At 29.1% G+C, this 27,301-nt stretch overlaps 5 protein-coding genes across 9 annotated transcripts in view; 2 read left to right on the top strand and 3 right to left on the bottom strand.

The window, feature by feature from the left end:
• LOC145741339 (dynein axonemal heavy chain 7-like) overlaps window positions 1-9,156 on the bottom strand; it is a 49,767-nt gene extending 40,611 nt beyond the window's left edge. Inside the window, exons 1-11 of one of the 2 annotated variants that reach the window (XM_082558912.1) lie at window positions 9,019-9,156; window positions 6,309-6,478; window positions 5,662-5,850; window positions 4,855-4,988; window positions 4,317-4,460; window positions 3,849-4,044; window positions 3,163-3,282; window positions 2,476-2,659; window positions 1,834-2,013; window positions 596-748; window positions 345-458 (exon numbers count right to left, since the gene is read on the bottom strand). In XM_082558912.1, coding sequence (XP_082415038.1) covers window positions 345-458; window positions 596-748; window positions 1,834-2,013; window positions 2,476-2,659; window positions 3,163-3,282; window positions 3,849-4,044; window positions 4,317-4,460; window positions 4,855-4,988; window positions 5,662-5,850; window positions 6,309-6,478; window positions 9,019-9,030 — 1,596 coding nt within the window. In that variant the 5' untranslated portion in view covers window positions 9,031-9,156. Of the gene's footprint in view, window positions 1-344; window positions 459-595; window positions 749-1,803; window positions 2,014-2,475; window positions 2,660-3,162; window positions 3,283-3,848; window positions 4,045-4,316; window positions 4,461-4,854; window positions 4,989-5,661; window positions 5,851-6,308; window positions 6,479-9,018 lie in introns of those variants that run through there. The other variant, XM_082558913.1, reaches the window with a different exon arrangement.
• A 1,172-nt stretch (window positions 9,157-10,328) lies between these two features.
• Window positions 10,329-13,397, top strand: LOC145742511 (pancreatic lipase-related protein 2-like). Its single transcript, XM_082560284.1, has 8 exons — window positions 10,329-10,380; window positions 10,462-10,585; window positions 11,377-11,512; window positions 11,692-11,844; window positions 11,942-12,050; window positions 12,468-12,677; window positions 13,053-13,218; window positions 13,301-13,397. Exons 1-8 carry the CDS (start codon window positions 10,329-10,331, stop codon window positions 13,395-13,397), a joined length of 1,047 nt encoding a protein of 348 aa, XP_082416410.1.
• A 291-nt stretch (window positions 13,398-13,688) lies between these two features.
• Window positions 13,689-17,146, bottom strand: LOC145741369 (lanC-like protein 3 homolog). The gene is made up of 8 exons (XM_082558954.1): window positions 16,996-17,146; window positions 16,796-16,934; window positions 16,504-16,591; window positions 16,219-16,301; window positions 15,747-15,928; window positions 15,159-15,371; window positions 14,483-14,693; window positions 13,689-14,202 (listed from the first exon to the last, which is right to left on the bottom strand). The coding sequence occupies exons 1-8, from the start codon at window positions 17,144-17,146 to the stop codon at window positions 14,046-14,048; spliced, it is 1,224 nt and encodes a 407-aa protein (XP_082415080.1). The 3' UTR covers window positions 13,689-14,045.
• On the bottom strand, window positions 17,038-21,357 carry LOC145741368 (lanC-like protein 3). 3 transcript variants are annotated; one of them, XM_082558952.1, is made up of 8 exons: window positions 21,169-21,357; window positions 20,408-20,555; window positions 20,210-20,297; window positions 19,755-19,852; window positions 18,983-19,164; window positions 18,409-18,624; window positions 17,907-18,117; window positions 17,038-17,177 (listed from the first exon to the last, which is right to left on the bottom strand). In XM_082558952.1, the coding sequence occupies exons 1-8, from the start codon at window positions 21,320-21,322 to the stop codon at window positions 17,171-17,173; spliced, it is 1,104 nt and encodes a 367-aa protein (XP_082415078.1). In that variant the 5' UTR covers window positions 21,323-21,357; the 3' UTR covers window positions 17,038-17,170. The 3 variants fall into 3 exon arrangements, with proteins under 3 accessions (XP_082415078.1, XP_082415076.1, XP_082415077.1); XM_082558950.1 differs by having other exon boundaries at window positions 17,177-17,528; XM_082558951.1 differs by having other exon boundaries at window positions 17,177-17,528; window positions 20,432-20,555.
• Window positions 21,358-21,921: 564 nt separating this feature from the next.
• On the top strand, window positions 21,922-27,297 carry LOC145743472 (protein NLRC5-like). Of its 2 annotated transcripts, XM_082561437.1 has the most exons (10): window positions 21,922-22,067; window positions 22,182-22,644; window positions 22,744-22,778; window positions 23,040-23,135; window positions 23,224-23,286; window positions 23,560-25,319; window positions 25,510-25,671; window positions 25,878-26,039; window positions 26,333-26,473; window positions 26,565-27,295. In XM_082561437.1, the coding sequence occupies exons 1-10, from the start codon at window positions 22,061-22,063 to the stop codon at window positions 26,628-26,630; spliced, it is 2,955 nt and encodes a 984-aa protein (XP_082417563.1). In that variant the 5' UTR covers window positions 21,922-22,060; the 3' UTR covers window positions 26,631-27,295. The 2 variants fall into 2 exon arrangements, with proteins under 2 accessions (XP_082417563.1, XP_082417562.1); XM_082561436.1 differs by having other exon boundaries at window positions 26,333-27,297.
• Window positions 27,298-27,301: the final 4 nt, after the last annotated feature.

Genomic DNA, 27,301 nt, shown 5'->3' with positions numbered 1-27,301 from the left:
TATATCTTCCTGAATTACAAAAATGTATAAAATATGTAACTTTTAAAAATATTTTGTATTTATTTATCCCCGACATGAGAAAAGTATGTTTACAGGCAACATTCGTTACTTAGACTCAGTCTCGAGTTGATTTTTTCAGTTTGCAATATTATTGATAACAGGTTGTTCTAAAACAGCAAAAGTTTATACTGTTTAAAGTTTTTAACTTTAAGCTGCTAAGACATTAAAGCAGTAGAAATAAAATATTTGTAAATAATAGTCAACAAAAAAATATAACACCAAAAAAAAATGTTTGATGTTTTTAATGAATTCTAAATTTGATAACACAATCAATATTAAATTACTTTTCTGCAGTTGAAGGTTATTTCTTCAGCAAGTTTCTGGTATTTTGTAACTTCTTTTATGAAATCAGGAAAACTTAGTTCTTGGGATAAAAGCTCTTCTATATCAGCTTCAGCCTATAAAAAAAGTTTTTTTTATCGCACAGATAATTAAATAGAAAAAAATTGTATTTAGCCTAAAACATAAAAAATATAAATGTGATTAGCATAAGACTACAAAAAAAACAAAAAAATTGAAGAAATATAATTTTCACCTGTTTGCTGATCAGAAAATGATATTTTTCATAAACTTTCAGATGCTTCTTTGGTTCCACACTTTCCTGTGCAATAATTGCCCTCACTCTTGCTTTGACATCTGTTGTAACTTCATCTAATATCACTGGTTTCAATGTTGTGTTGTGAGTTGACTGTAATTCAAAATAAATAGTTAAAAGTATTTTTTTGAATAGAAAAAAAAACAACAACAGTAAAAATAATTTTAAAATTTTTACAAAAAAATGTATGTAAATAAATTGTACAAACTAAATATATTATATACAATATGTGTATTATTGCTTAAACCAACAACATGAAAAAAATTTTTGTATTTTTTTGGTTACCTTATTGCGAAAAAGCAATTTATTAAATATACAAAAATTTTTACAGAAAATAAAGGAAATTTCCCAAAGGAGGTACAGAAGAAGGGAGTTAATAAAAAATGTCTCAATGTCAGTAAAACAGCATATTTTAACCATACAATCTTTAGTGAAAAGTCATTTTTTTTGTTATATGTGAGTATAGATTAATTTTAATTTTAAATCATAACATTTTAAAAAATAACCTTTAACTTAATATGATTTGATTTTGTTTAAGGTAAACTTAAGTAATAATAAACATAAAAATATAAATTTATTTTAAATTTAAGATTTTTTTCTTACACCTTAATTATATTTTCCATTGCATCAAATCTTTTTAAAATTACCAATTGTGCAAAGCAATTTAGGTGAAATTAAATTAGGTAAAAGCAATTTAAAACCATTGTTAAAAACTACAACCTCATCTCAAAACAATAAAAATACATTTTGCTATTGTGTTATTTTAGCTCGGCATAATACAAAGGAATGTTAGCTTGCTATTAAATTTAACAACAAAGAAAGCTTATTGTAAAAGTCTTGTTTAAATTAAAAAATATTACAACAAAAGATAGTTAAGAATGCTTTTAAACACTTACTAAACTTACCCAATAACTGTTAACTAAAAGTTTACAATTGCTTTGATTTTATCAAATTGCAAATGGCAAATAGCATGAAAAAGGCTTTTTAAAATTTAAGAAAATATTTTTGTATATGTTTTGCTAATCCAATTTAAAGTTTTCGCAAAGATGGTATAAGGGTTAAAATATCTTGCTTTAGTCATAAAGTCATAGGTTTGATCCCTACTGTATTTATTTCACTTTAACAAGCTGCTAGCTTAAGTTATTAACCTCAAAAAAAATTTCCATTCAGTAATTTACCCATTCAGAGTAGAGTTTTGTTTCCACCCTTGGCACGATACCAACAGCTTTTACCATCACATCAAACACATTCACCAAAACCAGCTCAAAATCAGGAAAGTCGGGTTCAAATCGAATGTCGGTGTTGTCCAAAACTAATCGAACTATGAAACCTGAATGCTCATAAGCTCGAACTGATTCCTAAATTTAAAAAAAAGGTTAAAATTATACTTTCATAAAATTTTTAGTATGTTAAGCCTGTTTTTTAAAAAACTTTGTTGAGGTAAAAATTTTTCCATCTAGATTAAAACTGTTTAATATTAAAAAATAGTCCTATAATAATCCTAATATATCAAGTGTAATGAGTCTTTCGGATTTATTTATCTTAACTATAGAAAGGCTGACTATACAGGCAAAACATAGGGGTAACTTTTCTTACTACTTCTATGTTAAAGCGCCCTTACATAAAGCACTATAAATGATACAGACACCTGCTGAGCACCAAAAATCAACTGGTAGGTTAATTACTTGAAAAAATGCTTAATAATATCCAAAACTGCCAAAAGCAAATCAAGACCAGCTTGGAGTAATAAATGTTACTCTATGTTTGGACCATAAAGTCACATTTTCCACATTGTAAATATACAAAAAAAGTAACCATACCGGTGGTTGGCAAATAAGGTTTGTGTAATCGTTAATTGACACCAGACATAAGCTTTGTAGTTGTTCTGTCATCAATGTTGCTGCACAGTTGAAGAAAGATCGAAGTTTTGATTCGTTGTGATTACTTGGGACTTGTTTTCTCTTGTTACCCTGGTAGTAAATGTTCTGTACTTCGGGAAACCATCTTAAAAAGTAAAATTTAAGTTGAAAATAAATTCAATTAATTTTGAAAGCACTGATCAGGTTGATAATTATAGAACATAAACAACATTGATTTTTGAATACAATTTTTTTTTTTCTTATTAAAAAACATAAATATCCAAAATTTTGATACCAAGTATGTTTTCATAACCCAACTAAAAAAATATATTAAAGCAGCAAATCTAGTACAAAATATACTAAATTTCATTTTGAATTATTTATTATTCTGTTTTCATGCTGTAATGCCCTTGAGGAACTTAATTTATAATATCCTAAACTGCCAAAGGCAACCCAAGACTGGTTTGAAGTAACTGATGTTAATTTATGTTTAGACTGTAAAATCAACCTCTACACATTAAGAATGAACAAATAGGCTATTACAAAATAATAAAATAAAATTTCCTGGTAGAATAAAAAAAGATAACTTTTATTTCATCATACTGTGGTACAAAAAGTTAAAAACAAAAATAAAAAATAAAAGCTTACTTTTTAAGAAGTCTTTCTTTAGCTGCTTCTACATGTCGCATAACTAAACCTTGAAATGTTTGTAGTTCCATTGATTCCTCTCTTCTGTGAAACTCCTTAATATCAACCAACCTCACATTTCTGTAATTAAAACAATATTATTTTTTGCAGCAAGTTAATACAGAAAATTTTTACTGGTGGTGTAGTAAAGTGGTTAGATATTGACTTTACAACATGAAGCAATGGGTTTGATCCCCCCTGCTTCCATGTGATAGGGCCCTCAATTAGAGCACTTTAATAATATGTACTTCTGCCAAGCCTAAAACCAATCAGCAAGTTAGTTTTTTGTCAATATGCGCAATAACATCCAAAACTGATGTTTAGGCTGTGAAGTCGTTCTCTCACATTAATGATAAGTTATACGAAAAAATATATGTACTTTTATGTGCAACATTTGTGGTATCAAATACATGTATACAATATATCTAGGAGCGTGCGTATACAATATAAATATCTACTATAGCCTTTCTGTTTTTTATTATCCAGAACTAAATATTTTAAATCACATCACAACTTTAGGATTTCGAATTCTTTAATTATCCTTTCATTACAATTATCTTACTTAAACACTTCTCCTTAAACAATTATAAATAATTCAATTACTGCAATTTAACCAAAACTAAAATTTACTATTTTCTTTTATTTACCTGAAGGAAACATGCCATAAATCCAACACAGCCATCATTGTTGGATTTGTTACATTTAAGTTTTCCTTGATTAAGCTTGCGGCAGCGAGGTAGGATCGATACCAGGGTTTTGGAACAATTTCAAGCTCAGCTCGGTGAGGAGGAAGTTCCGGCGCCTCATCTTCTTTCTCCCGAGAATCACGCAGAACAAAATCAACTAAACAAAATTAAATACATTAAAAAATTTAAATAAAATAATATTAAGTTTTAAAATGATAAAATAAAAATTTTAAAAAATATTTTAAAACAAATGTACAATAGCTAAAAAATACTTGAAAATTTTAATTTAACGATTATTTTTTTTTGCCATTTTACATTTCTACTAATAAACTGTTAATTTTTTTTTAAATGTTTATCTTTTTTAAAGATTAAAATTATTAGATAACAAAAGCAGTCTAGCAGCAACAAAAGCACAATCTTCAGTCTTACCAATTGCCTTTTTTACAGAAAGAAGGTAATCTTCTCTCATTTCATCAGACAAGCTCTCAATTGATTCTGCAAGGTTTTTTAGTCTTTTTGGAACCATTTTCAATACATTTTCTAACCATGAGTCCTCCATTGGTGCAACATGTTCTAAAAACAAAATTAATTATTTAGAAAAAGTTTAATTTAAATATTTAAAAGCAAAATATAACACATCTAGTTTTTTTTAATCATTTATCCTTTATTTGTAAAGGATAACTAAGGACAACAGGTCTAACATAGAGTAACATTTATTACCCATCTTAGTCTTTTTTAATTTATTGTTTTTGCATAACTTTTTATTCTTGATGTGAAAAGGTCAAATTCACAGCATAAACATATATTAACATAAACCAGCCTTAAATTGACTTACGCCAAATTTTTGATTAATGTTGAATGCTATTTAACCAGCCAATTAGTTATAGCTTAGCACTAGTTTATCTTGCCTTGCTGATTTCTTATAATATTATTTCCAAAATACAAAAATTCTATACATATAGTATACCTGTATCAATTCCATTATGAATGTAGTAATAATATCTGAGAATATCCTTTTCTGCACTAGTAGGTGAACCAGGTCTGCCAGTTGGAAGTTCTAAATCTGTTGATCCAGGTCGACTTGCATTCTCATCATTTTGCCTGTGTGATTGAAATAAAATATTAAAATTAAATTTTAAAATTTTAAAAATTATTAAAGTGTTATATTAAAGAGTTTTTCAATTTTGTAAGTGATGTATATGGCACATTAGTATTGTCGACAATAAATCACAAAATGGCTTTAGAACTTTAAAAAAATGTCTGTGGTACTTACAATATATTTTTAAAAATACTGGAAAATGACCAATACCAAAAACCAGGTTACCATATTTTTTTATGTGACGTAGAAAGTACTAAGTTGCGTAGTGAATGTATATAAGCTAGTACTTTCTACGTCATCACAAACAGGTCTTCCCTTTTCTTTTTTTTTAATTAATTTTATTTTTTTTAAGTTGTTTAACTTAAAAAAAGTTAAATTATTTAAATTTAAAACCACTTTTGTGTTCAGTGACACCAACTTTATCAATTTTTAAGTAAAGAAATATCGCTAATATATAACTTTAAAATACTTTAAGTATTAAAATCAAGTGTAATGGTAAAAAATTTAAAATCAAATATCAAGTTTGTCAAATTTTTTAAAGTAAAAAATTTTATTAAAAATAAAATGCATACAAATCAAAAAAAATTGACAATGAAATAAACATTTTTCTTTTGACAGTAGCCTGAAATAAAAACATAATTTTGGCACAGTTGCAAAAAAAAAAGTCGAACTTACATTATAATATTCACAAGAGAGCTTCTAAATGCCTCTCGGTTCTTTTTGGGGTGGGTAAAAGAAGCAGTCCCGTTTTGTTGTTGGGTCTCAGCACGGGGTGATCTAGACTCCCATGTTTTGCTGCGACGATGGGGTTTTGCTTTCTTTGGTGGGCTGGCTGTCAGCTCTTTGACCATGTCAATTCGATCCCTGTAATAAAAAATTGTATACAGGTATATATATACAATATTACAATAAGTAAAACATGTCATAGAATAATTTATAACTAAAAAGTCAATGATATGTATATTAAAAAAATATATATGCTAGGATTTAGCAATCTACGAATAGCGAGTTAACAAAAATAACAACTATTCTGTTAGTGAGAAACCTTTAAGTTCATGTAGATAACGTATTACATTAATTTTAAAACCTTTTTAAATGCGATATACAGTGTTTTTGTATTTTAATTTTTTATGTCAGCATTTAACAGCTTGCAATTTGGCCCTTTAAGGCTGTAGAATTGCCCAGCCTTACTATGTATTTTAAATAAAGACTAGAATAAGATATAAGAAAATATTAAATACCAACTAACAATTTAACATACTAAAATGTTAATCTGCTATGTTAAAAAAATAAGTTTTTCGTTATTGAAATTTTTTAAATACCTTCCTAACAAATCCACAGGTGGATTGGAATTTAGAACGAATGAGGGAGCAGTACTGGACCATGACGGTTTGTTCCTTTTCTGTGGGAGTTGGGGTAAAAATTTTGAAGTTTGTGGTTGAGATAATTTCACTCTGTTGGAGCGACCTCCACCTCCCGGAGTGGAAGAAGACTAAAATTAAATTATTTTTTGTTTTAATTTGTATGCCTTTTCTTTAGATTTATTGCCAAAACATTTTGTAACATGTGTTACTCCGACCGAATGCCAGACACTTCGGCCCCCGGACATGTCGGCCAAGACACTTCAGCCAAAAATTTTTTTTCAAAACAGCGGGGAATTTGCATTTTAATTACCGCGAGAAATTTTATTTTTGCGTAGTTATATACAGTTTTTTAGACAGTATTTGAAACAAAATAAGCAGTTAATTAATATTTTTTTTTAATAATAATGTGCAAGAACATGTTATCTTTCTTTAGCCGTGTCAATTTTTTAATTTTACAAACTAAAACCCATAAAAAACTAATTTTGAAAGCACGCGCTTTTAGGTGACGGAGGACAATGCATATTGATATCTCGTATTTTGCCAAATAGTGCCGCCTTTTCAAACAATATTTGAAGAAAATAGAGCGTTAATTTCTCATTTTTTACATTGAGGATTATGCATAAATATGTTATCTTTATTTTGCCGTGTCAATTTTTTAATTTTACAAACTAAAACCTATAAAAAACTAATTTTAAAACTGCGCGCTTTTAGGTGACGGAGGACAATGTATAATGACATCTCGTATTTTGCCAAATAGTGCCGCCTTTCCAAACAATATTTGAAGAAAAAAGAACGTTAATTTTTCATTTTTTACACTGAAGAATGTGCATAAATATGTTATTAGTTGTTGCCTGTGTTAATGTATATAAATTGATATACTAAAACACAAAGAATAAAACGTTTAAAGAGTTGCCAGAAGATTCGTCCTGCAAAAAAAACGGCGGGGAGTCGGCGATGAAATTCCCGTGTATAAAGTCAGCGTAAGACCATATTTTACCAAAATTCAAAATAAAATTTTGCATAAAGTACAATATATTTAAAAGTTTTTATTGGTTGTTACGTTAATGACATATGTTAGTTTTTAGAATATTTATTTTTTTTTTAAATTTTTGTTTCAAAAACCTTTTTTAAAACGAATTAAAGACGGGTGCTTTTGGCCTGCAAAATTTTTCACTAAACTGCGGGGAGCCCGCATTGTTAAGCCCGCGTATACCTTTAACGCAAGACCATATTTTACCGATATATTAAATGAAATTTGGCAAAAAGTACAATAGTTAAAAAAGTTTTAACCGATTGTTAAGATAAATATATATGTTAGTTTTTAGAATAATTTACATTTTAAAGATTTTTATCTTGAAAACATAATTTTAAAAGGCATTAAAGAGAAAACCTTCTCCGTTCGTAATTTAGTTTTTGACATTTAAATCATTATAGAAACTGTTAAACTAATTATATATTAATTTTAAAATCAAATAAAATTTAAGTATAGATTGTACTTTTTGCAAAATTATATTTTAAATACCGGTAAAATATGATATAACAGTAAAATTAAAATTTCGCAGGCCGAAAGCGATTATTCGTAAAATTTTAAAGGCCAAAAGCACCCGGTTTTAATCCGTTTAAAAAAATGGTTTTTGAAACAAAAATTTTTAAAAAAATAAATATTCTAAAAACTAACATATGTCATTAACGTAACAACCAATAAAAACTTTTATATATACTGTACTTTATGCAAAATTTTATTCTGAATATCGGTAAAATATGGTCTTATGCTGACTTTATACACGGGAATTTCATCGCCGACTCCCCGCCTTTTTTTTGCAGGACAAATCTTTTGGCCACTCTTTAAACGTTTTATTTCTTTGTGTTTTTGTATATCAATTTATATACATTAACACGGGAAACAACTAATAACATATTTATGCACTTTCTTTAGTGTAAAAAATAAAAAATTAACGCTCTATTTTCTTTAAATATTGTTTGGAAAAGCGGCACTATTTGGCAAAATACAAGATATCATTATGCATTGTCCTCCGTCACCTAAAAGCGTGCGCTTTCAAAATTAGTTTTTTATAGGTTTTAGTTTGTAAAATTAAGAAATTGACACGGCAAAAGAAAGATAACATGTTCTTGCACATTATTATTGAAAACAAATATTAATTTACTGCTTATTTTGTTTTAAATACTGTCTAAAAAATTGTATATAACTACGCGAAAATAAAATTTTTCGCGGTAATTAAAATGCAAAATCCCCGCTGTTTTGAAAATAAAATTTTGGCCGAAGTGTCTTGGCCGAAGTGTCTGGTTACCACTCCGACCTACTCCCAAAAATGAAAAATTGGTAATAAATAATACCTAAAAATTAACATGAAATCATTATTTTGATTTACACTGCTTTCATATCATAGCATCCTTAAAAAGTGCTAATAACACTGCAACCTCCTGCCGAGCTTAAAACCAATCAGCATAATAATAACTGACAAAAAACTTGGTATGGCCAAAAACCCAAAACTGCCAAGAGCAACTTAAGTTTATGTCAAAGTAAAAATTGTTACCCATGTTTAGGCCTTAAAGTTGACCTATTCACATAAGAGATAAAGATACACAAAAAGATAAAATAATGTTTAATACTAATTAAACAATATAAATTTAGATAACGTTTAGTTACCTGATAATCCATCTTAACGATTGTCTGGTTGTTTAGACAGAATTCAGTTAAAGAAAATCAATCTAGTTGTTTGTTAAACTTATCATGTACAAAAATGTTTTTATTTGCATTTGCCTCAAGTTTAAATTTATTCTATCTAAAAAAAAATCAAAAAAATTTAAGATAAAAAACTAAATAATGCATGACTGCAAAACCAAAGCATTTTGTCAATAGGAAATATTAGGATTAGGGTAAGGTATAAAAATTCCGTCTTTTTCACATTTTTAAAACGGGCGGACGACGCTAATAGAGCTCCAAAATTTCAATGTGGAATAAAAAAGGATAAGGTAAACTTAAAGTAAATCTTTAAACAAATCAGACTTAACAGCCTGGTACCTGAATAAAAGTTACAAAAATGCCAATTCAAAAAATGACAGATTTTTATTCTCGAAAACTTTCGGCGCAAAAGTTTAAGTTTGTCTATAATTTTAAACCATTTTTAAACTCCAACAAGAGTATAAGTGGCTTTATCAAAACTTCGTTTAGTTTATATTTGATTTTTATTCAATTTTAACTAAACAAACTCCTGCAATTTTTTAGCATTTTGACATTTCGCTTAAAGCTATAAGTTACCAAAGCAACAGAACGTCAAAGGTCATTCGCTCGTAGTTAGGTGTCGCTGTGAAATATTACATGCGATCGTATTTCATTTTTTTAAACAAAATAGATAAAAATCCGCAAGCATTGTACAATTAAACCTAAACTTGCTGAAACCGATATTTATTTCTATTAATCAAATATTAATGATTATAGTGATAACGGCCAGTATTGTAGCGATGGGCCTAGCCGTAATATTTATTTTAGATGTACCGGGTTTGGTTTTTATTGAGTGCTAACTGTTGTATTTTCAAGAAAAACATTCATGTTTTTTATATTTCTAAATAAAATATGTTTCTGTTCACACCAAATCAATATTATGTAACAATTTCAAGAAGTATTGCGTCAATTTTACAATAAATATAAAATAGAAATGCTTTTACGAAGTCCTGTCATCACAACGAAAACAATTAATTTATTAAAATTCAATGGGAGAAAAACACATAAGACAAAAATAGGCACTGCCTATTTTCGATTGTTTTAATGTTCTAGTTAACATTAATGTTTGCCAAGCAGTTTTACCGTACAACATTACAAGAAGTATTGCCGTTTAAGCGAAAACGTCATATCAGCTTGAGAAAATTACGATCTGTTCTGAAATCCTATAAAATACATAAATTTTCTTTCCAGCCTTATAAAGCTATTTAGACACTTCGATAAGCAACCATAACAAAATGTTTTTAACAGTTATTGCGTTATTAAGTTTAGCCTCTGTTATATCAACAGGTAGGCCTTATTTTATTGTTCTGTTTTTATAAATTTTTTAACACGAATCATGAACAAAATTTTTATTCTTATTTTTAGAAGAAATATGTTTCGACGAGCTGGGTTGCTATGGGGATGGTTGGCCATTTACAAGTCTTCAGCGACCTATACCTTACCTTCCTTGGTCACCTGCTGATATCAACACCGGATTTTGGCTCTACACCAGGTTATTTTAATTAGATTATACCTAAAAAAAATAGCAGTGGTTAGGTTTTTATTAAGTTATTTACGAATTAATGCCAATAATTAAAAATATATACAATTTACAATCCTGCGATTAAATCGGATGACAAAAAATAAAAAAATCTAGTTTAAGCTGTGATCTAAAATTGCCGAAATTTATGAATATTTTTTACATTTGTTTTTATATTATAATATAGCATAGTTAACCAAACTCAAATTTGAGGGAAGTTGTATACAGTTGAGCACACCTAACCAACAAAGTAATTTTGTTAAACAGCGATTCATTACACAATACATTAACTTCGTTAACTTAAATTAGTAAAATTAAATGCAATGTAACCAAAGATATCGATAACCATTAACGTTAAAATTTGAGTTAAATAATTCTTTCGCATCAAATCGCAGTTTAGTTAAACTTTTGAATTGTAGGGGATTATTTTACAAAATAGTTTTCTAGCGCCAACTTGCAGTTATAAAAATCTGACAATAAGTATGTGGCACACAGAAATTTGGAAAATTTCCACCGAATTTGGGAATTTTCCAAAATTTTCACCGAGCTGCTTACCAGGCATTAGTCACTTTCTTACCCATTCCTGCCTACCCCATTCACTTAAAAAGTTAATGGGTTTGATAATAGTTTATAAAGATAACTCAAAAGTTATATTATTACGCAAAAGTTGACTTCGTTAATTAACAACTAGCGGGTTTGCGGTTTGGTGCCCACCTTTGGTTGAATAATAAAAAAACAAAAAAATGAAAGCTTAATTGTTTTAGACGCAATCAAAGATTTTCCCAACAAATATCCTACCAAAACGAGATTTCAATTACCTCGTCCAACTTTCGAGCTATAAGACCAACAAAATTTATTGTTCACGGGTTCATGTCGGACGGTACAACCAGTTGGGTTAAGGTTAGTGCAATAGTAGAGTTTCTTTACTCAATTAATGTTTCGTAGTACACTAAAAGACTTTATAGGCTGTACCAACTGTTATATTTATTGTCAAAAATTTACAATACTAAAAAAAAATTTGAGAAGTCATTTCAGAATACGTAAATTTTAAACAAAAATTGAACTCCTTTTTTTCTTAGAATTTAAAGAATGCAATATTAGAAGCTGAAGACGTAAACGTTATCGTTGTAAATTGGGAAAAGGGGGCGAACCCAAAATATGACTACGGACAAGCTTGTGCGAATACGAGAGTAGTAGGCTCTCAAATCGCACTTTTAATTAACAAGTTGTGGGTAAGTCTGAATTATTTCTTAAAATTTTACTGAAAAGATTTATGAATTCCGAAAGTTTTTTAAAAAGTTTTAATTTTAAATATTTCGTACTTTTAAGGAGCATACAGGTGCACTTGAAATTGATATGCATGTGATTGGCCACAGCCTCGGAGCTCATATTGCTGGTTATGCTGGAGACAAACTAACAAGAATGGGAAGAATAACAGGTATGTAGTCTTAGTCAAATACTTAGCATAAACCGCGGGCATTTTATTTAATTACGTTGGGCTTTTTCTTACTTGTACAAGGTGGGCAACTATTTTTTTTAAACGACTAGTTTTCGAGATTTTGGGATCTATGTTAAAAACGAAGCTCTTTTTGATCACATAGTATAATTACTTTTCTTTAGCAGAAGTAAATGACGGCAGCTTACCATTTTTCCCTTAAATAGACTTGGCATTTTTAACAGTAGATTAGAATATAAAAAAATTTAATAACAATTGTACGCTTAATTTATCATATAGGCCTATGCCTAGATGAAAGCAAGCAAAACAAAAAACATTCTTTATTTGTTGTAGTTATTTAAATTTAACTAAGCATTAAAAAATCAACTTCTGGTTAAACCTATAATACTTTCTTATTAGGTTTGGACCCAGCGGAGCCATTTTATCAGGGCACCGAACCAATAGTAAGACTTGATCCAACAGACGCCTTATACGTTGATGCAATTCACACAGACGGAAAACCTTACTGGGAAATGGGATGGGGAATGATGGACCCTGTTGGTCACGCTGATTTTTATCCCAACGGAGGTCAAGATCAACCAGGATGCCCAGGAAACGAAATTGACGATGGTAAAAACTTTTTTATATGTTAAGACATTATTATGTTAACAATTTTTTGTTTAACTTGATGGGAAACAGTTTAAACAAAGGGTGACATTTGCAAAACCAGCCAGTTTTAGGTTGCCCAAAGCAGTTTTAAATATTAAATAGAACAGATTGCTAGATAATTGTCGATTGTTTTGGTTTCGGCAAAAGTTCGCGGTGTTTACAGCGACTTATACTTAAAGGTCCTACGACATAAAATTACTGTGCATCAAACCAACAACATCATACTGTGAAGCTAAGAGTTTTTAAAATGTAAAAACTATTTCGAAGGTCTACTACTTGTTTCCATAGAACTTTTTTTAGAAGTAAAACTTATGTTTGAATATTGTTGTTTCTCAGGGGCCTGGTGGAAAGTAAGTTGCAGTCATGGACGAGCTTGCGACCTGATGATCGACTCCATCATTAATTCGGAACAGTCAATGATAGGAAATCCATGCGCGAGTTACGAAGAATTTTTAAACGGAAATTGTAAAGGGTGTAGTGAAGTTGGCTGTGCAAGACTTGGGTAACGATAATGTTTAATATTTGTATGTTTGTAGAACTTTTTAAATCCACAAAAATCTAATTTTTCTGTTATTTTTTAAAAGATATTATTCGAACCAAGATGCTCATAATTCTGTTGCTGTAAAGTATTACTTGAAAACCAGAAGCGAGGCACCATTTAGGGCAGAAAATTTAAATTAAAATTCCCCGTTGTTTTTCGGCACGTTTAATTTGTTTAAAATATGTGTTGTAATTGAAAAATCCATAATTATTTAGACGTTAATGCCCACTACAAATGTATTAAGTAATATGTAATAGTGTTTGATTTTATTAAACATAGTTGCACTGAAAAACTGAATTTAAATAATAGAGACAGAGGTGGACTAAGTTATTAAAATGTAAATGATATTTAAATACAATTTACCAATAACCCAAATTATTGTTTTAGGTAAAATAACTTAACAGTTTAACGTTAAGTAACATTAGGCTAACTAGGAGTACAAAAGATTTGTTGGACAATATTTAACGATAAAACTTTCAAGAATGAACGTCGCGTCTTTCATATTTTAACCGGAATCTTGGAAAATCATTTTTTCAATATTGTATCTACTTTAAAAATAGTTGTATATGCGCGTAAGTTAGAAATGTGCCAGGATATGCAAGAAACTCTAACTTCAATATCTTTTTAAATGATATGATTTGCCTTGTCTAGATTTCGCATGTTTTTGCTCTCCGGGTATATGCCTTTATTTCGGTTATCGTGCATTTATTTAATTTAGTGGCCGATGACTAGTGACAGATGTCTACAATTTTTTTATTTTATTAATATATACATAAACTTGTAAATGTTTAAAAAACATCCATAAAAGGAAATTTTGCATTGCTGGGATTTAAAAGATCATTTAAAAAGCAAATTGTACCAGCTGTACCCTCGAATAAACTGTAAGGTTTATCAGGGGTTCGAGATTCGTTGATGAATTTTTCGGTAAATAAGAACTCAGCAAATCTAAAAACCAAACAAAAATCAATTAAAACACAATGAAGAGAATGCTGGCCTAAATTAACTGGCAGTGTGATGTATTGCCGGCAGCATGGTGTAGTGGTCAGAACACTTGGCTCCACAACATGAGATCTTGGGTTCACATCCTGTTGCATTAACTTGTATTAACTTCTGGGGTAACAAATTGCTACACTATGTTGAGGCTGTAAAGTCTTCCCACAACAAAAATATACAACAAAAAAATGTAATAAAAGTTATCCTATGAAGAAAAAATTGTTTTACAAACCTTTCAGCTCTGACGAGATATTTTTGCTCCCCAGTTAGTCTGTACATAAGTAAAAACACATAACCACTCCCAGCAACACCATGACAAATACCTGGCCCCTTTTTTAACAAACCCTTTTTCCAAACTGTATCAGCCAACTCTCGACATACATTTAAATATTTGTCGTCTTTTCCAAATACAATATAAGCACGAGCAAACATGTAAACCACACCTAAAAATGTAAACAATAATGACCAATAAAAATACCTCAAAAAATAAATTACATTTAAGTGCTTAAGATACACTAAAAATGCACTAGGTTAAACAAAATTTACTACATATTTTATTGATTTAAATATTTTGGCACTAATTTTTTATTAAATTAAAGGTTTAAATGACCAAGCAGCATTTTAATTATGGAAAATTTTTAGGCACTTATATTCCAAAGTCAATTAAAGACTGTTTCAAGGTAACAAATGTAACTCTATGTTTAAGTTATTAAGTCAACCTTTCCACATCAAAATAAACAAATATAAAAAAAAAGGTTGAAAATGTTGTTAGTTATGATTAGAAATCACTGATTATTCTTAAAATTAGCAAATATATATATATATTAAACTAAAAGATTAGGTTATGTTACCCTTAAGATTTAAATTACTTAATTAAATATTAATAAATAAAAACAAAAATAAAATACCTGGTGCACCATGACACCAATGTACTAAATATTTTCCATCATTCGAGCTTAAAGCTCCATCAAAATTTGTTGCAATATTTCCATTTTTTATGCAATTATTTAGTAAAAAGTCTATGGTCTTTTTTATTGCCTTCTTAGCAGAAATTGAACTTTCCAGGAAATGTGGAAAACTTAAAAGTGTGAAAAATATTCCACCGATACCATGTGCTGCTCCTGTAAAAAAATGTATATAAAATTTTTCTTTAAAAACACATTAATGTAATGCTAAAATATTATTTCTACCTTCTTTCTCATATTGGGTTAGTGATTGGATTGCTCGGTTTTGCTACACAGGGTCCTGGGTTTAAGTCCCATTGCTTCCTTTTTGTAGCATTATTTAGTAAGGCTTTATTAACCAAACTGATTCGAAGAAACGAATGTTACCCTATGTTTATGCTAAGAAGTTATCCTTTCCACATTAATTATAAATAAAGAATTACATAAATAAATTGTGTTTTAAGATTCTAGTTTCTAAGTTTGTATTAAAATAAATAAGTAATCAAATTTTATAAATAAAAAAGAAATAGCAGTTATTTTTAGATTTTTTACCTAAATATGGTTTTCCGTGATATTGATACATTAAAGGAATTATATCAGAATAACCAAGCATAGCACATGAAGTTTGGCCAGATACAAACACTGTTTCACACAACTTATTAATATGTTCCTTCGACAATATTTCAATATTTAATTCTTGCTTTAAAATCAAAATTCCAAGAATATAGCCAGCTCTGTTATTGTAGAAAATGATATTACGATATGTTAAACATTAATAAATTTATTTAAAGATACTCAAAATTGCATGGTAAATTTAAAATGCTTTTATTGGTAAGTAACCAAAAAAAAATGAAAATTTTAAGCAAACATTTAAAGAATCGTCTGATAACTTTTCCAAACATAAAACATACAAATAAAAGCTGGATTCAACTTATACAATTTTTCTACTATCAGATTATGAATTTTGTTACTACACTACACATATAATAATGTAAAATAAATATATTTAAAAGCAGCATGTTACCTTCCAACAAATAATTCATCAGAATCAAGACTTTCAAAATACTGAACAAGATCGAGAAAACTTTGTACACACTGGTCAAATTTCTTAAAAAAATTTAAAGTATAAATTAAAACAACTGTTATCACAAGCAAATTTTATTATAATACGGTAAATATTTCCATTTTAGAACTTTAAAACATTTATTTATTCATTCCTGAATGAATTGGTATATTTCTACTTTAATTTTAAATGTATTTTTTTATTGAATAACAGTAAAATCATTTCATACACAACAGCAAAACTTACGGTTTTTAGGTTTAGTTTATGATATATCAATGCAGCAATAATATAAATACCTCCATTTCCTGATAAAAATCCAACCTTTTTTCGTAAACTTAAACATAAAATTGTTATTTCTAAAATCTCCTATAAATTTTAAAATGATATTAAATAAAAACACTTTTACACTTTTAGTAAATGAAATCCTTAAATAATTGCTAATATGTTCTATTTTAACTAAAGTATAGGATTTATAACACATTAAGTATACCCTTACTTAACATTCAAGACATTAAGCTAGCACAATGATATAATTTACCTTATATTTTCATTGGTTAATGCTTTTTCAATGTAATTTTTCGCTAATTCAAGATAATCGGTTTTCTTTTCAGGTAAGTTTCCACATTTGGATAAATAATATAAAGCATAAGCAATACCTGCAGTTCCAGTATATAAACCTAAAAACAAGTAAATTACAAAATTTATCATTATAATATGAGGAGTTTATTCTACATTTACCCTTTTGTGCATCCTTTGATTGAGGTTTTACATGTTTAAGAATATTATTCGTATATATTGAAATTTTTTCTTTCAAAAAGTTGTGATCAATTCCATTGGAATCATTATCTTTACAGGAATTTATAAAATATCGCAAATTTTTGCTTGACATGTTTATCAAATTGTTATTAAAAACTTAGTCTCTAATTAAAACAAAAAAAAACAATTACATAAACATTGCTGTTTCAAAAATATGCACATCTTAAAACACTAAAAGTGATTTTGAAACTTTTTTGACATGCAACATTTGCTAAACTAGAAATTAAAAAAATAAAAAAAATCAATAATTTAAAATTATTGATTTTTAATTTTAAATTTAAATCGTAATTGAGTTGTCCAAAAATATGTCGGACAATGGAAATTCTGCTTTATGTGGCTGTAATATGTCATTAAGAAAGCAAACGGTGCCAGATAAACCCTCAAATAGACTGTAAGGAAAATCTGGTGTGTTTGCTTCCTTCTGAAACTTGTCAGTGAAAATATAACTGGCAAATCTAAAATATGCAAAAATTTATGTTTGAAGGCTGTAACATCAGCTTTAATTTACTAGATATATATATATATATATTTTTTTGTATATTTATTTATCCTCAATGTTAGAAGGTCGAATAAGCGACCTAAACATAGAGTAACCTCATTTACTCCAACCAATTCTCAGGTTTTCTTCAGCAGTTTGGGATATTAAATAAATTACTTTTGCCCGATAATTATGCTGCTAATTAAGTGCTGGCTCAGCAGGAGTTTATACCATTTAGAGCACCATAGGGCTATGCATGAGAGCAGTGGAGATTAAACGCACAACCTTAAGTGGTGTAGCGAGTGTTCTTACCACTACACCATGCTGCAATTGCAAATGTAAACAAAAACATTACCTTTCAGCTCTTACAAGATATTTTTGCTCCCCTGTTAGTCTGTACATAAGTAAAAACACATAACCACTCCCAGCAACACCATGACAAATACCTGGCCCCTTTTTCAACAAACCCTTTTCCCAAACTGTATCAGCCAACTCTCGACATACATTTAAATATTTGTCGTCTTTTCCAAATACAAGATAAGCACGAGCGAACATGTAAATGACACCTAAAAATAAAATAAAATTTAAGTTATATGTAGCGTAAAATAATTTTTTGTAGTGTAAAATATTTAGTTTATATGTAGTGTAAAATAATTTTTTTTTACAAAAAATAGTCCACCAGAAAAATAACCCCTATAACAATAACCTTTGGAAACCCCCTAAAAAGCTTACCACTACTTCCCAAAAAATCTCCTAACAAGCACTTCTGCCAAAATCTTTGAAAAAATCAACTTGGACAAAATTTTAAGAAAAGTGGCATCCACAAATTAAAAAAAAAACTTCTTAAAAAATAACACCTGCAGCACCATGGCACCAATGTACCAAATATTTTGTGTCTTTTGTCGGCTGTAAAGCATCTTGTAAATCACACGCCATGTTCTGATTATGAATGCATTTGTTTAATAAGAAATCAACACTTTTTTGAATTGCTTCAGTTGCTTGCAAGTCATTCGATAAAAAATGTGGAAAGCTTAACAAAACTTGAAATATTCCACTTATACCATGTCCAGCACCTAATAGATTTAAAATAAGCAATATTTCTTTTCAACAAAATCATAAATATTTATTAAATAAAAAATATTAGGATATGATTTATTTTTGGACAAATATGTGATTATAAATAGTGACGCTTAATCTAATTTAAATTAAAAAAATATCAAAAACAACATTGATTAACATAAATTGTAACAGAAAAAAAATAACTATCTTTAAAAAAAATACACACATTCACCTAATTTAGTTAAGAAAATATTAAATTATCCTTTACCAAAAGACACCCACAAAAAAGTTATTACTTACAGCCATTTAAATAAACATTTAAAGCTTTTAAGTTGTTATTTTTATTGAGAAAGTTAAAGCTGAAATTTATACCTAGACACTTTGAGCCATAATAATCATACATAAGCGGTATGTCACCATCAAATTGTAAAGTTGAACGACATTTGATCCCAGATTCAACAACTACCTTGCATATTGAATTAATAGTTTCTTGGGGTAAAACAGAAATGTTCAAGTCCCTCTGAAGTAGTAAAACTCCAAGAAGATATCCTGATCTAAGAACAAAATTTTTTTTTTAAAAAATTTTTTAAATTGTCCTAATTTCAGCCAGTTTTAAACCATAAATTTTAATTTTTTATTGGTATTATTATTTTGTTTGCACATTTTTAAATAGTTTATAAAACTATCAAAACAATTTAAATATATTGGAGAATAGTGGCTAACAGACATATATAAGTTTATATATGAAGCTCTATTTTACAAGTTTCCGAAATAAAAATAACTGCTTTTAGTAGTGCACAGGTAAGTTATCAATGACAAATATTTGTTTTTGGCATATTAAAACAGTTAAAACTACAACTCTAGAGTAAGACTATATTATAGGTAAACTGAGTAATCCAAATAATTTATTTTTAGGCCTACAAAAAAATAAAACTATAGAGCCCTACAAGCAATGAAACTTCAATTTGTGGTGTGCAGGCAGGTAAATCCTGATGGTAGATTGGACTATCGCATAGTTACAACTAAAAACTTAGTTTTGCAAAAAACTGTTTAAATGTCAAGCTCCGTTTTTATTACCAAACTACATTTTATTTTATTAATTATAAAACTTGTTTAAATAATTCAATGCACACAAATCTTTCACCTGCCAACAAAAAATTCATCGGATCCACAATTAAGAAAATCAAGTGGTAAACAAATTGGAGACAGAGCACGGAATTCTTCCACATATTTCTCACAATTCTAAAAATAATGTTTATTATAACTATTACAATTTTTGAGCTAACTCTGTATCGTAAAATTAATTTTACAAACTAACGGAAGAAAAAGCGGTTTGTGTAAAGCTTTAGCATGTGCTAGTTTGACATATTTCATTACTATTTTCGAGATATAACTATTTTAAAATGTGACTATTAATTTTTATAAAAGCTAAAATAATATTTAAAGTGCTTTACATCATTATAGCATAGCAGCAATAACAATAATTGCAACACTATCAAAATTTTAGCAATGTCAAAATTAAATAAATAATCTTGCAAAAATAAATATAAAAACCATTAGTAAATTTTTTTAAATTTTTTTTTAGTAAATAAAATTTACCTTTTGGTCTCCAATAAGATTATACAAAAGAGCAGCAGCCACATAAACTCCACTATTTTCCAGTAAAAAAGAAACTTGATTTCGTTTTCTAAAATAATGTCAATGCGCTTAAAACATTATATATACTTAACATAAGCAGATTAAAGTATATAGACATTACATAACCAAAATAATTTAGGAAAAAAAAAATTTATTCACGATGATTTTTTGTTGGTGCAATACTTTAAAGATGTTTCTAAATAAGCTTTAGCTGCATCAATTAACTTATTTGTATGTTCTTGAAAGTTTCCACATTTTATTAAGTAATAAAATGCATAAGCTGATCCTGCCAATCCACAATACAAACCTAAACATTAATTACATTAAGATTCTTATTAAAACAAATAATAAATAAATCCCAAAATAAATTGAACTCGAGACTGGGTCAGAGTAACTTATCGCGCATTCGACTTTCCCACATCGAGGATAAAGATATATACAAAAAAAAATAGTAGAATCCTCAACAATATTACTTAGTGTAGTAAACGAGTCATTTTAACCCATACACAACTAAATCTAATTGTCCTGATAGAGTCAAATGCACGACCTAAACATTGAGTATGATTTGTTACCCCAACCCAGTCTCAAGTTGCCTGTGGAAGTTTGGGATATTATAGAAACTATAAATGCACGGTAGTTATGCAAAAAGTGCTGTCTTAACATTGGTTTATAGCACCTTACTCAAAGACACTACAGCATAAAAGCAGTGAAGATTGAACTCACAACCTCATGATGGTGTAGCAAGTGTTCTTACCACTACACCACACTGCCGGTTTATTATTATTTATTATTTTTTACTTTATACACCAACTTTATGGGCTATTTGTCATTGTTAAGAAATTAAAATCGATTTAAATCACTTATTGATATTTTATTGTATAATAATATTAAAATAAAAAAATAAAACACAGTAATTTTACCGCCATTACAGCTTTTGGTCGATGTTGGATCAAGTCCATTAATTATTTTTTCTATGCAACTTAATGCCCGCGATTTGAATAAATCTGTGTTTATATTCAGGGATCCAGTATCAGAAATATCATGTTGGAAATATCTACTTGAGCTGCGACTCATTTTGTTAGTAACAAACAATCTAAAAGTTGTCTTGATTATCGTTATGTCTGCAAAATGGTCTGAAATAGTAATCCAGTGCTACATTTGTCAAATTTCTTAATTGAGTGTTAATTAATAATAAAAGTAATATTTTATATTTTACAATTTTTAAAGATTTTATAATATTAAAAATTAAAAATATTTATTTATTAAAAAATTAAAAAAAACAAAATAATGCAAAAATTATTTGGCAACATTTTGTTTGATCAGTTTTATGGTAGTTCCCCTATGTTTTTTATTTTGTATCACCTGGGTTTATTTTATCAGGTGGTTTTAAATTTACTATGTCTACGTGGCATTGCCTTCCCCATTGTTTAACGTAATATTGCGAAATATTTTTGACGAGCTGTTGTTGCTACAAGCAAAATATATGTAGAGATAATTTACGATACATAAATTTGTAATTTTTTAAAGATAAAAAAAATAAAAAAGATTAAACTAATGCTTGATTTTCGTTAAATATTGTTTAAATAATGGCATTATTATGCCAAATACGCCATATTATATAGTATTATTTTCTGTTTATAAAGGAACACGATTTTAATAATTTTTTTAGACAACATAGACAGATAGGGTACAAATTTAAAAATTTTAAAAGACGAATAAACTCTGTGCAGTTATCTTAAATAGTTTAAATGAAACTGTATTTGACAATTCAAAATAATCTACCAACAATTTCAATAACAGAAATATCAGAACATGCCAGGTTAATATTAAATGGTTAAGGCTTTAAACTTGACCTTTTTGTGCTATAAATTTTGTTGAAATTTTGTTTTGTTAAATTTTTTTTTTATTTAAACCAATTTTTTTCTTTTTTTAGGTAGGCATAGAACACACAGAACAGGCACATCTAACCACTCTAAAACAAGCATCACTTTGCGTTTTACGGGACCCTCAAATTTTCCAGATTCTGCAGCTTCCGATAACTCTCCAATCAATCTTACTCTTCCATCATTATCTCTCAACTCAGCTGTTTTTAACCTAACCCAGTTGGTGTTACAAGCTGGGGGCTTTTCTGCTTTTATTGCATATGCTTTAAAAAAAATCTATCCACAGACTTTTACCTCCAACTATCGCTATCTAAATGATAGAAATGTTACAAATCAACCTAGAATCCTAACATTCGATATTGAAGCAACGGGGTCGGCTGTGGATACAATACCACAGGATATTGATAATTGTCAGTTAAAAGAGAAAATAACAAGGGAAATCAACAATGGAGTTGCTAGTGGACAGACTTTGACTGCTTTGCGAAGAGTTGTTATACATCATGTTGAAAAAGGGTAAACAGCAAAATATAATTTCTGTTTTTAATGATTTTTTTTTTTGTTTTTAGTAGGTTATTTATCATTTTTTACATGTTACAAACTTTAAATGTTTAGAAATTGGAGCCCAGTGGAGGGAAGTTCATGGGGAGGTATGAAATTGTGGTACCTAACCATATTATTAAAACCCATTTTACCGAAAATACCTTTTTCCAAAAGCCTAAACTACAAAAACAACATTTTATATACTAAAATTTATGTCAATAACTTAGTGTGTAAATTGTTATTTTCTTGCAACTTTTGAACGGTTTTAAAAAAAAAAACTAAAATATAAATATAATTTCTTTTACCTAAAATATAAATATCATTTCTTGTTAAATTATATGTGTTTATTGCATTATTTGCTATTATAGTGGTACCGGTTGAGGAAGCAGCTCCAAGGAGGCAATCATTTAATATTGCCCAACCATCAATTAATACACTGACAGGAGATGATAATAGAAGTTATGGTAAAACTTAAACACCTAAAAAATAGTATTTCTTAGTTTTATATGTTTGTAAAATGGAATTAAGTTAAAGGCAATATTGTTTAAACAGTAACACACAATTATATACACCCTTCATCGAGACCAACAAATTCACCATCATCTAGTTGTATTGGTATGTAAACTTAATTATTTCTGTCCTATCTTTATATACACGATTCAATAAATCCCAACTATTTTGTCATATTAGTGACATCATGTTGTATATTTAATATCCACCTTTTTAGTAAGTTTGGTGTATAACTTTTTTACTTTTTTTGTTAATTTTAAAAGGATTGATAAGTATAATGACTAGCCTTAATAGTAAGTTCAATTTAAAATCGTATCAAGAAAGTTAGGGTGATAAATTATTATCAAATGGTGTCTTTATTAGGTTCATTTTTTACAGACACATTCCACAATGCAATGAAAGCTCACCTTGTTTCAAAAACTGGTCGCCTCAAGATGCCAATAAGTGAAACTATTGCAATCAACCCAGTAGGCATTAAAGTGTCTTCCACCCTGAGATCAGTAAACTCAGTTCTTAGTAATACTAGGATGCAGATTATTACAGAAACAGAAAGCAATTTAATCCCTCCAATCGAGTTGGAGGAAATTTTCGATCATGCTGCCGCAAAAGCTGAGCAACTCTGCGCTACAGTCAGTGACGAAGCTAAGCCAATGTTTCGGAAAACACATGGTCGTAGCATTCTTTTAACAGGCCAAGCCGGTGGTGGAAAAAGCACCGCAACCTATTTGCTTACTAAAAAAACCAGGGAAATTCCCGCTTTAGCAGAAGTAGACCATATAGGTTACATTCAAATGCGAGATATCGAATTTTCAGAAAAGATCAATCTTATTGATTTTGTTATAACATATGCAACCAATGCCAGTAAGGGCAGCTACACTGAGCCCGAAAAGCTGACAATTGAAAAGTACATTGTTGATAACATTGATAAGTATTTGTTTGTCTTTGATGGTATAGACGAGGCCAATTTAAAAGATCTTGAGACCAAAACAAAATCTTGTGATAGTCAGAGAAAATGTGAACCCAGTAACCTTATCAAGCTTATCATGAAGGGGTCACATTTGAATGGATCTTACAAGCTATGGACCTCACGTTCACAGCATGCTTTTGCGATAGATCAGGACCACCGACCTCTATGTATAATGCAACTTCTTGGCCTTAATGAAGAAGCCCAAATAGAGCTTGGTCAACAAGTATGTACAGATAGTTGGCCTGCAGTGAATAGCATTTTACAGAAAAACCCAGGTCTTAAAGCAATGTGTCATGTTCCTGTGTGGTGCATTATTATCTGTCATGTTTTAAAAAGTCAAATTTTACAACATGGCCGTACTGAAATCAGCACAGTTACTGAGGTATTGCTGATAGCTCTCAAGTGGTTTGTGAAGTCCAGCTGTGTTAAAACCGGATCAACTTCAAACCAAAATCTTCTCACTGTAGGAAAACTGGCTTGGGATGGATTAAAAGCACATAGACTTATCTTCGAAGACCAACATTTTAACGCGGCCGAGGTATCTAAGGATTTACAGCAATGTCTTCTTCATACCACTCTAAAGGAAGGGACTCAAATTGGTCTGGAGATTCGAATTATGATTAGTGAACAAAGAAGCTATTTTGTTCATTTGATTTGGCAGGAGATTTTTGGTTCACTACATCTTGCAAACATGTCAACTCAGGAATTTAAATCCAACATTTCTGTCATTGAAGACCCTTTCTTTGAAGTTGTGTCCTGTCTCCTTTTCGGGCTGTTTAATTCAAAGAATCAAGAACTACTTCATGACCTTTTTCCTAATGTAAAGTTAGATGATGATGGTGATAAAAAAGATGCACTACTTGAAAAAGCAGGGGAATTGATGTGGAACGATGGAGCGGGCCAAAAAAACTTGCTTAAGATTTGTAGTTGGGCTCACGAAATGAAGCACGACCCCTTTACAAAAAAGATATCTGAATTATTTCCTGATAAAATTGATTTTAGCACAAATAATCCTGACAACGGTCTAACCTTGTTCCCTTCAGATGTAATTAGTCTTAATTATGTCTTGAGAATGAATAGACATTCATTTGAAAAGATGGATATGCAGAATGTTAGATTTATTGGAAACAGTTTAGAGCTTTTCGGAGAAACATTATCGTTAACAGACAAGGTAAGAATGTTTTAGTTAAAATGCCATATTGTATGTTAATTAGGGACCTAAGTAACATTAGTGCAGATGCAAATTTATAGATTTAAAAAAAAAGTTTTTTTTTTGATTTGGACATAGTGGTTTAATTATTTCTCCCCAAATTTTGCTTCGTTTTATTAAAATGACTGATGAAGTAGTGTTATGTTAACAGGTCACATTTCTGGATCTAAGTTACACTGCAGTTGGAGAGGGAATTCAATACTTAGCTCCAAGTGTGTTGAAAATATCATGTCTTGATTTGGTGGGCTGCAACATCACACACGACGGAGTGACACAACTTACTATATATCTAAAAAGATCACCGACAACTCAAGTAAAATTAAGTTTAACCAGAAAAATTGATAAAATTTATGTTTTGTAATGGATCTCTGTCGCCATTTTACGATGGTGTAGTACTTAGAACACTTCAATACATTGGGTATTGGGATCAATTCCCAAAGCTTCCATGCTGTAGCAGTATGTGCATTTAGTTTTACATAATTTTATAAAGATGCTTTGGTAACATGTATTTCAATCTAGATGGAAAGACTGGACTTAAGTCATAACAATATTGGAGATGTTGGAATTAAAAAGCTAAAAGTGGTCGTTAAAAACTTGTCCGAGCTTGCAGTTGAACAATGTGGCTTTGGAAATTCTGGATGGCAATCATTAGCTGACAAAATCAAAGACCTTTATATACCAGTAGTTTTAATTTTCTTAATTAGCTTTAAATATTACAAAACCCAATATTTTAACGTTGTTTCTATCAAAATATAAAGTGAATTGTAAGTTAGGTTTTTTACTAGTAAAAAGGCTGCCATTTGGTCAGGATTTTAATTTTATAATATAGTCGCAACTCTTAACTAATATTTGCTCGCGATATTTTACTTGCGCCCCACAATTGGCACTTTTATTCAATATGTAGGCCTATATTTTGGACTTAGAAATATCTTGTCCACTAAGCTCTATTATATATAAATGTCATTTTATTTTAGATGAAAACACTTCGATTGAATGGAAATAACTTGGGTAGTTCAGGAATTATGATTCTTAAACAATGTTGGAAGAAAATCGAAACTGTTCATGTTCGCAATTGTGGGTTTTCCAGGGCCCAGATGCAGGCGTTAAGTCAACAAGTAAAAATAAATTACCATTTCACAAACTCAAAAAAAATAGTTTTTAAAATGTTTAACTTAAAAATATTGGAAAAATTGTTATTGTTTCAAGGTGAGGAACATGCCAGGTTCAAGTTCTCATTCATATGGTGTTTGTGAAATAATTGGACTTGAGTAAAAATACCTTGGTGTTTTATAGCTAAATTGCGTAGATTTTTTAGTACAGCATCTGACATCTGTTTAGGTCAATCCCCACTGATTTTATATTATTGCACTGTAAAAGTAAGGTGATTTTAATGGTAGTAGTTCTTATCAAAAAACAATGGGTACATTTGGTATCTATTAGTCAACCAAATTTATATATAATGGAGCTTAGTGGACCAAATATATATATATATGTACGTTTGTCTTACAACAAAAACAAAACTGCCTTAGGTAAAATTATTGAAGGCAAATATTAGTTGCCAACTTTATGCGACAAATAAAATGCCGATCATAGGTCAAGACATCAAATAGTATAAAAAAAAAATGAAACTGCAGGAACTGTACTAAAAATATAGAAATAATATATTTTACTATTTTCTTGCCTGTTTTTGTTACATGTGACAACATAATCATGTTTTTCATTGCTTTTATGCCATTTATTTAGCGAAATTAATTTTAACTCAAAATGTTTTTTTTAGAAAAGTTATTTTTTTATCAAAATTGATTATTGTTTTATGTTAAGGTGCCTTTACATCAACATTTTATATTAACAATTAGGTAATAACAATTTTTTTAGAATTTACTTTTTATGCCTTTTTATAATCAAATGTTTCCTTTTTTATAGAAATTTCATCAAGTTTTTTA

This window comes from Corella eumyota, chromosome 2 (genome assembly GCF_963082875.1).
Source record: "Corella eumyota chromosome 2, kaCorEumy4.1, whole genome shotgun sequence".
In the NCBI taxonomy this organism is placed as follows: Eukaryota; Metazoa; Chordata; class Ascidiacea; order Phlebobranchia; family Corellidae; genus Corella; species Corella eumyota.
This window is presented reverse-complemented; position numbering and strand designations above follow the sequence as displayed.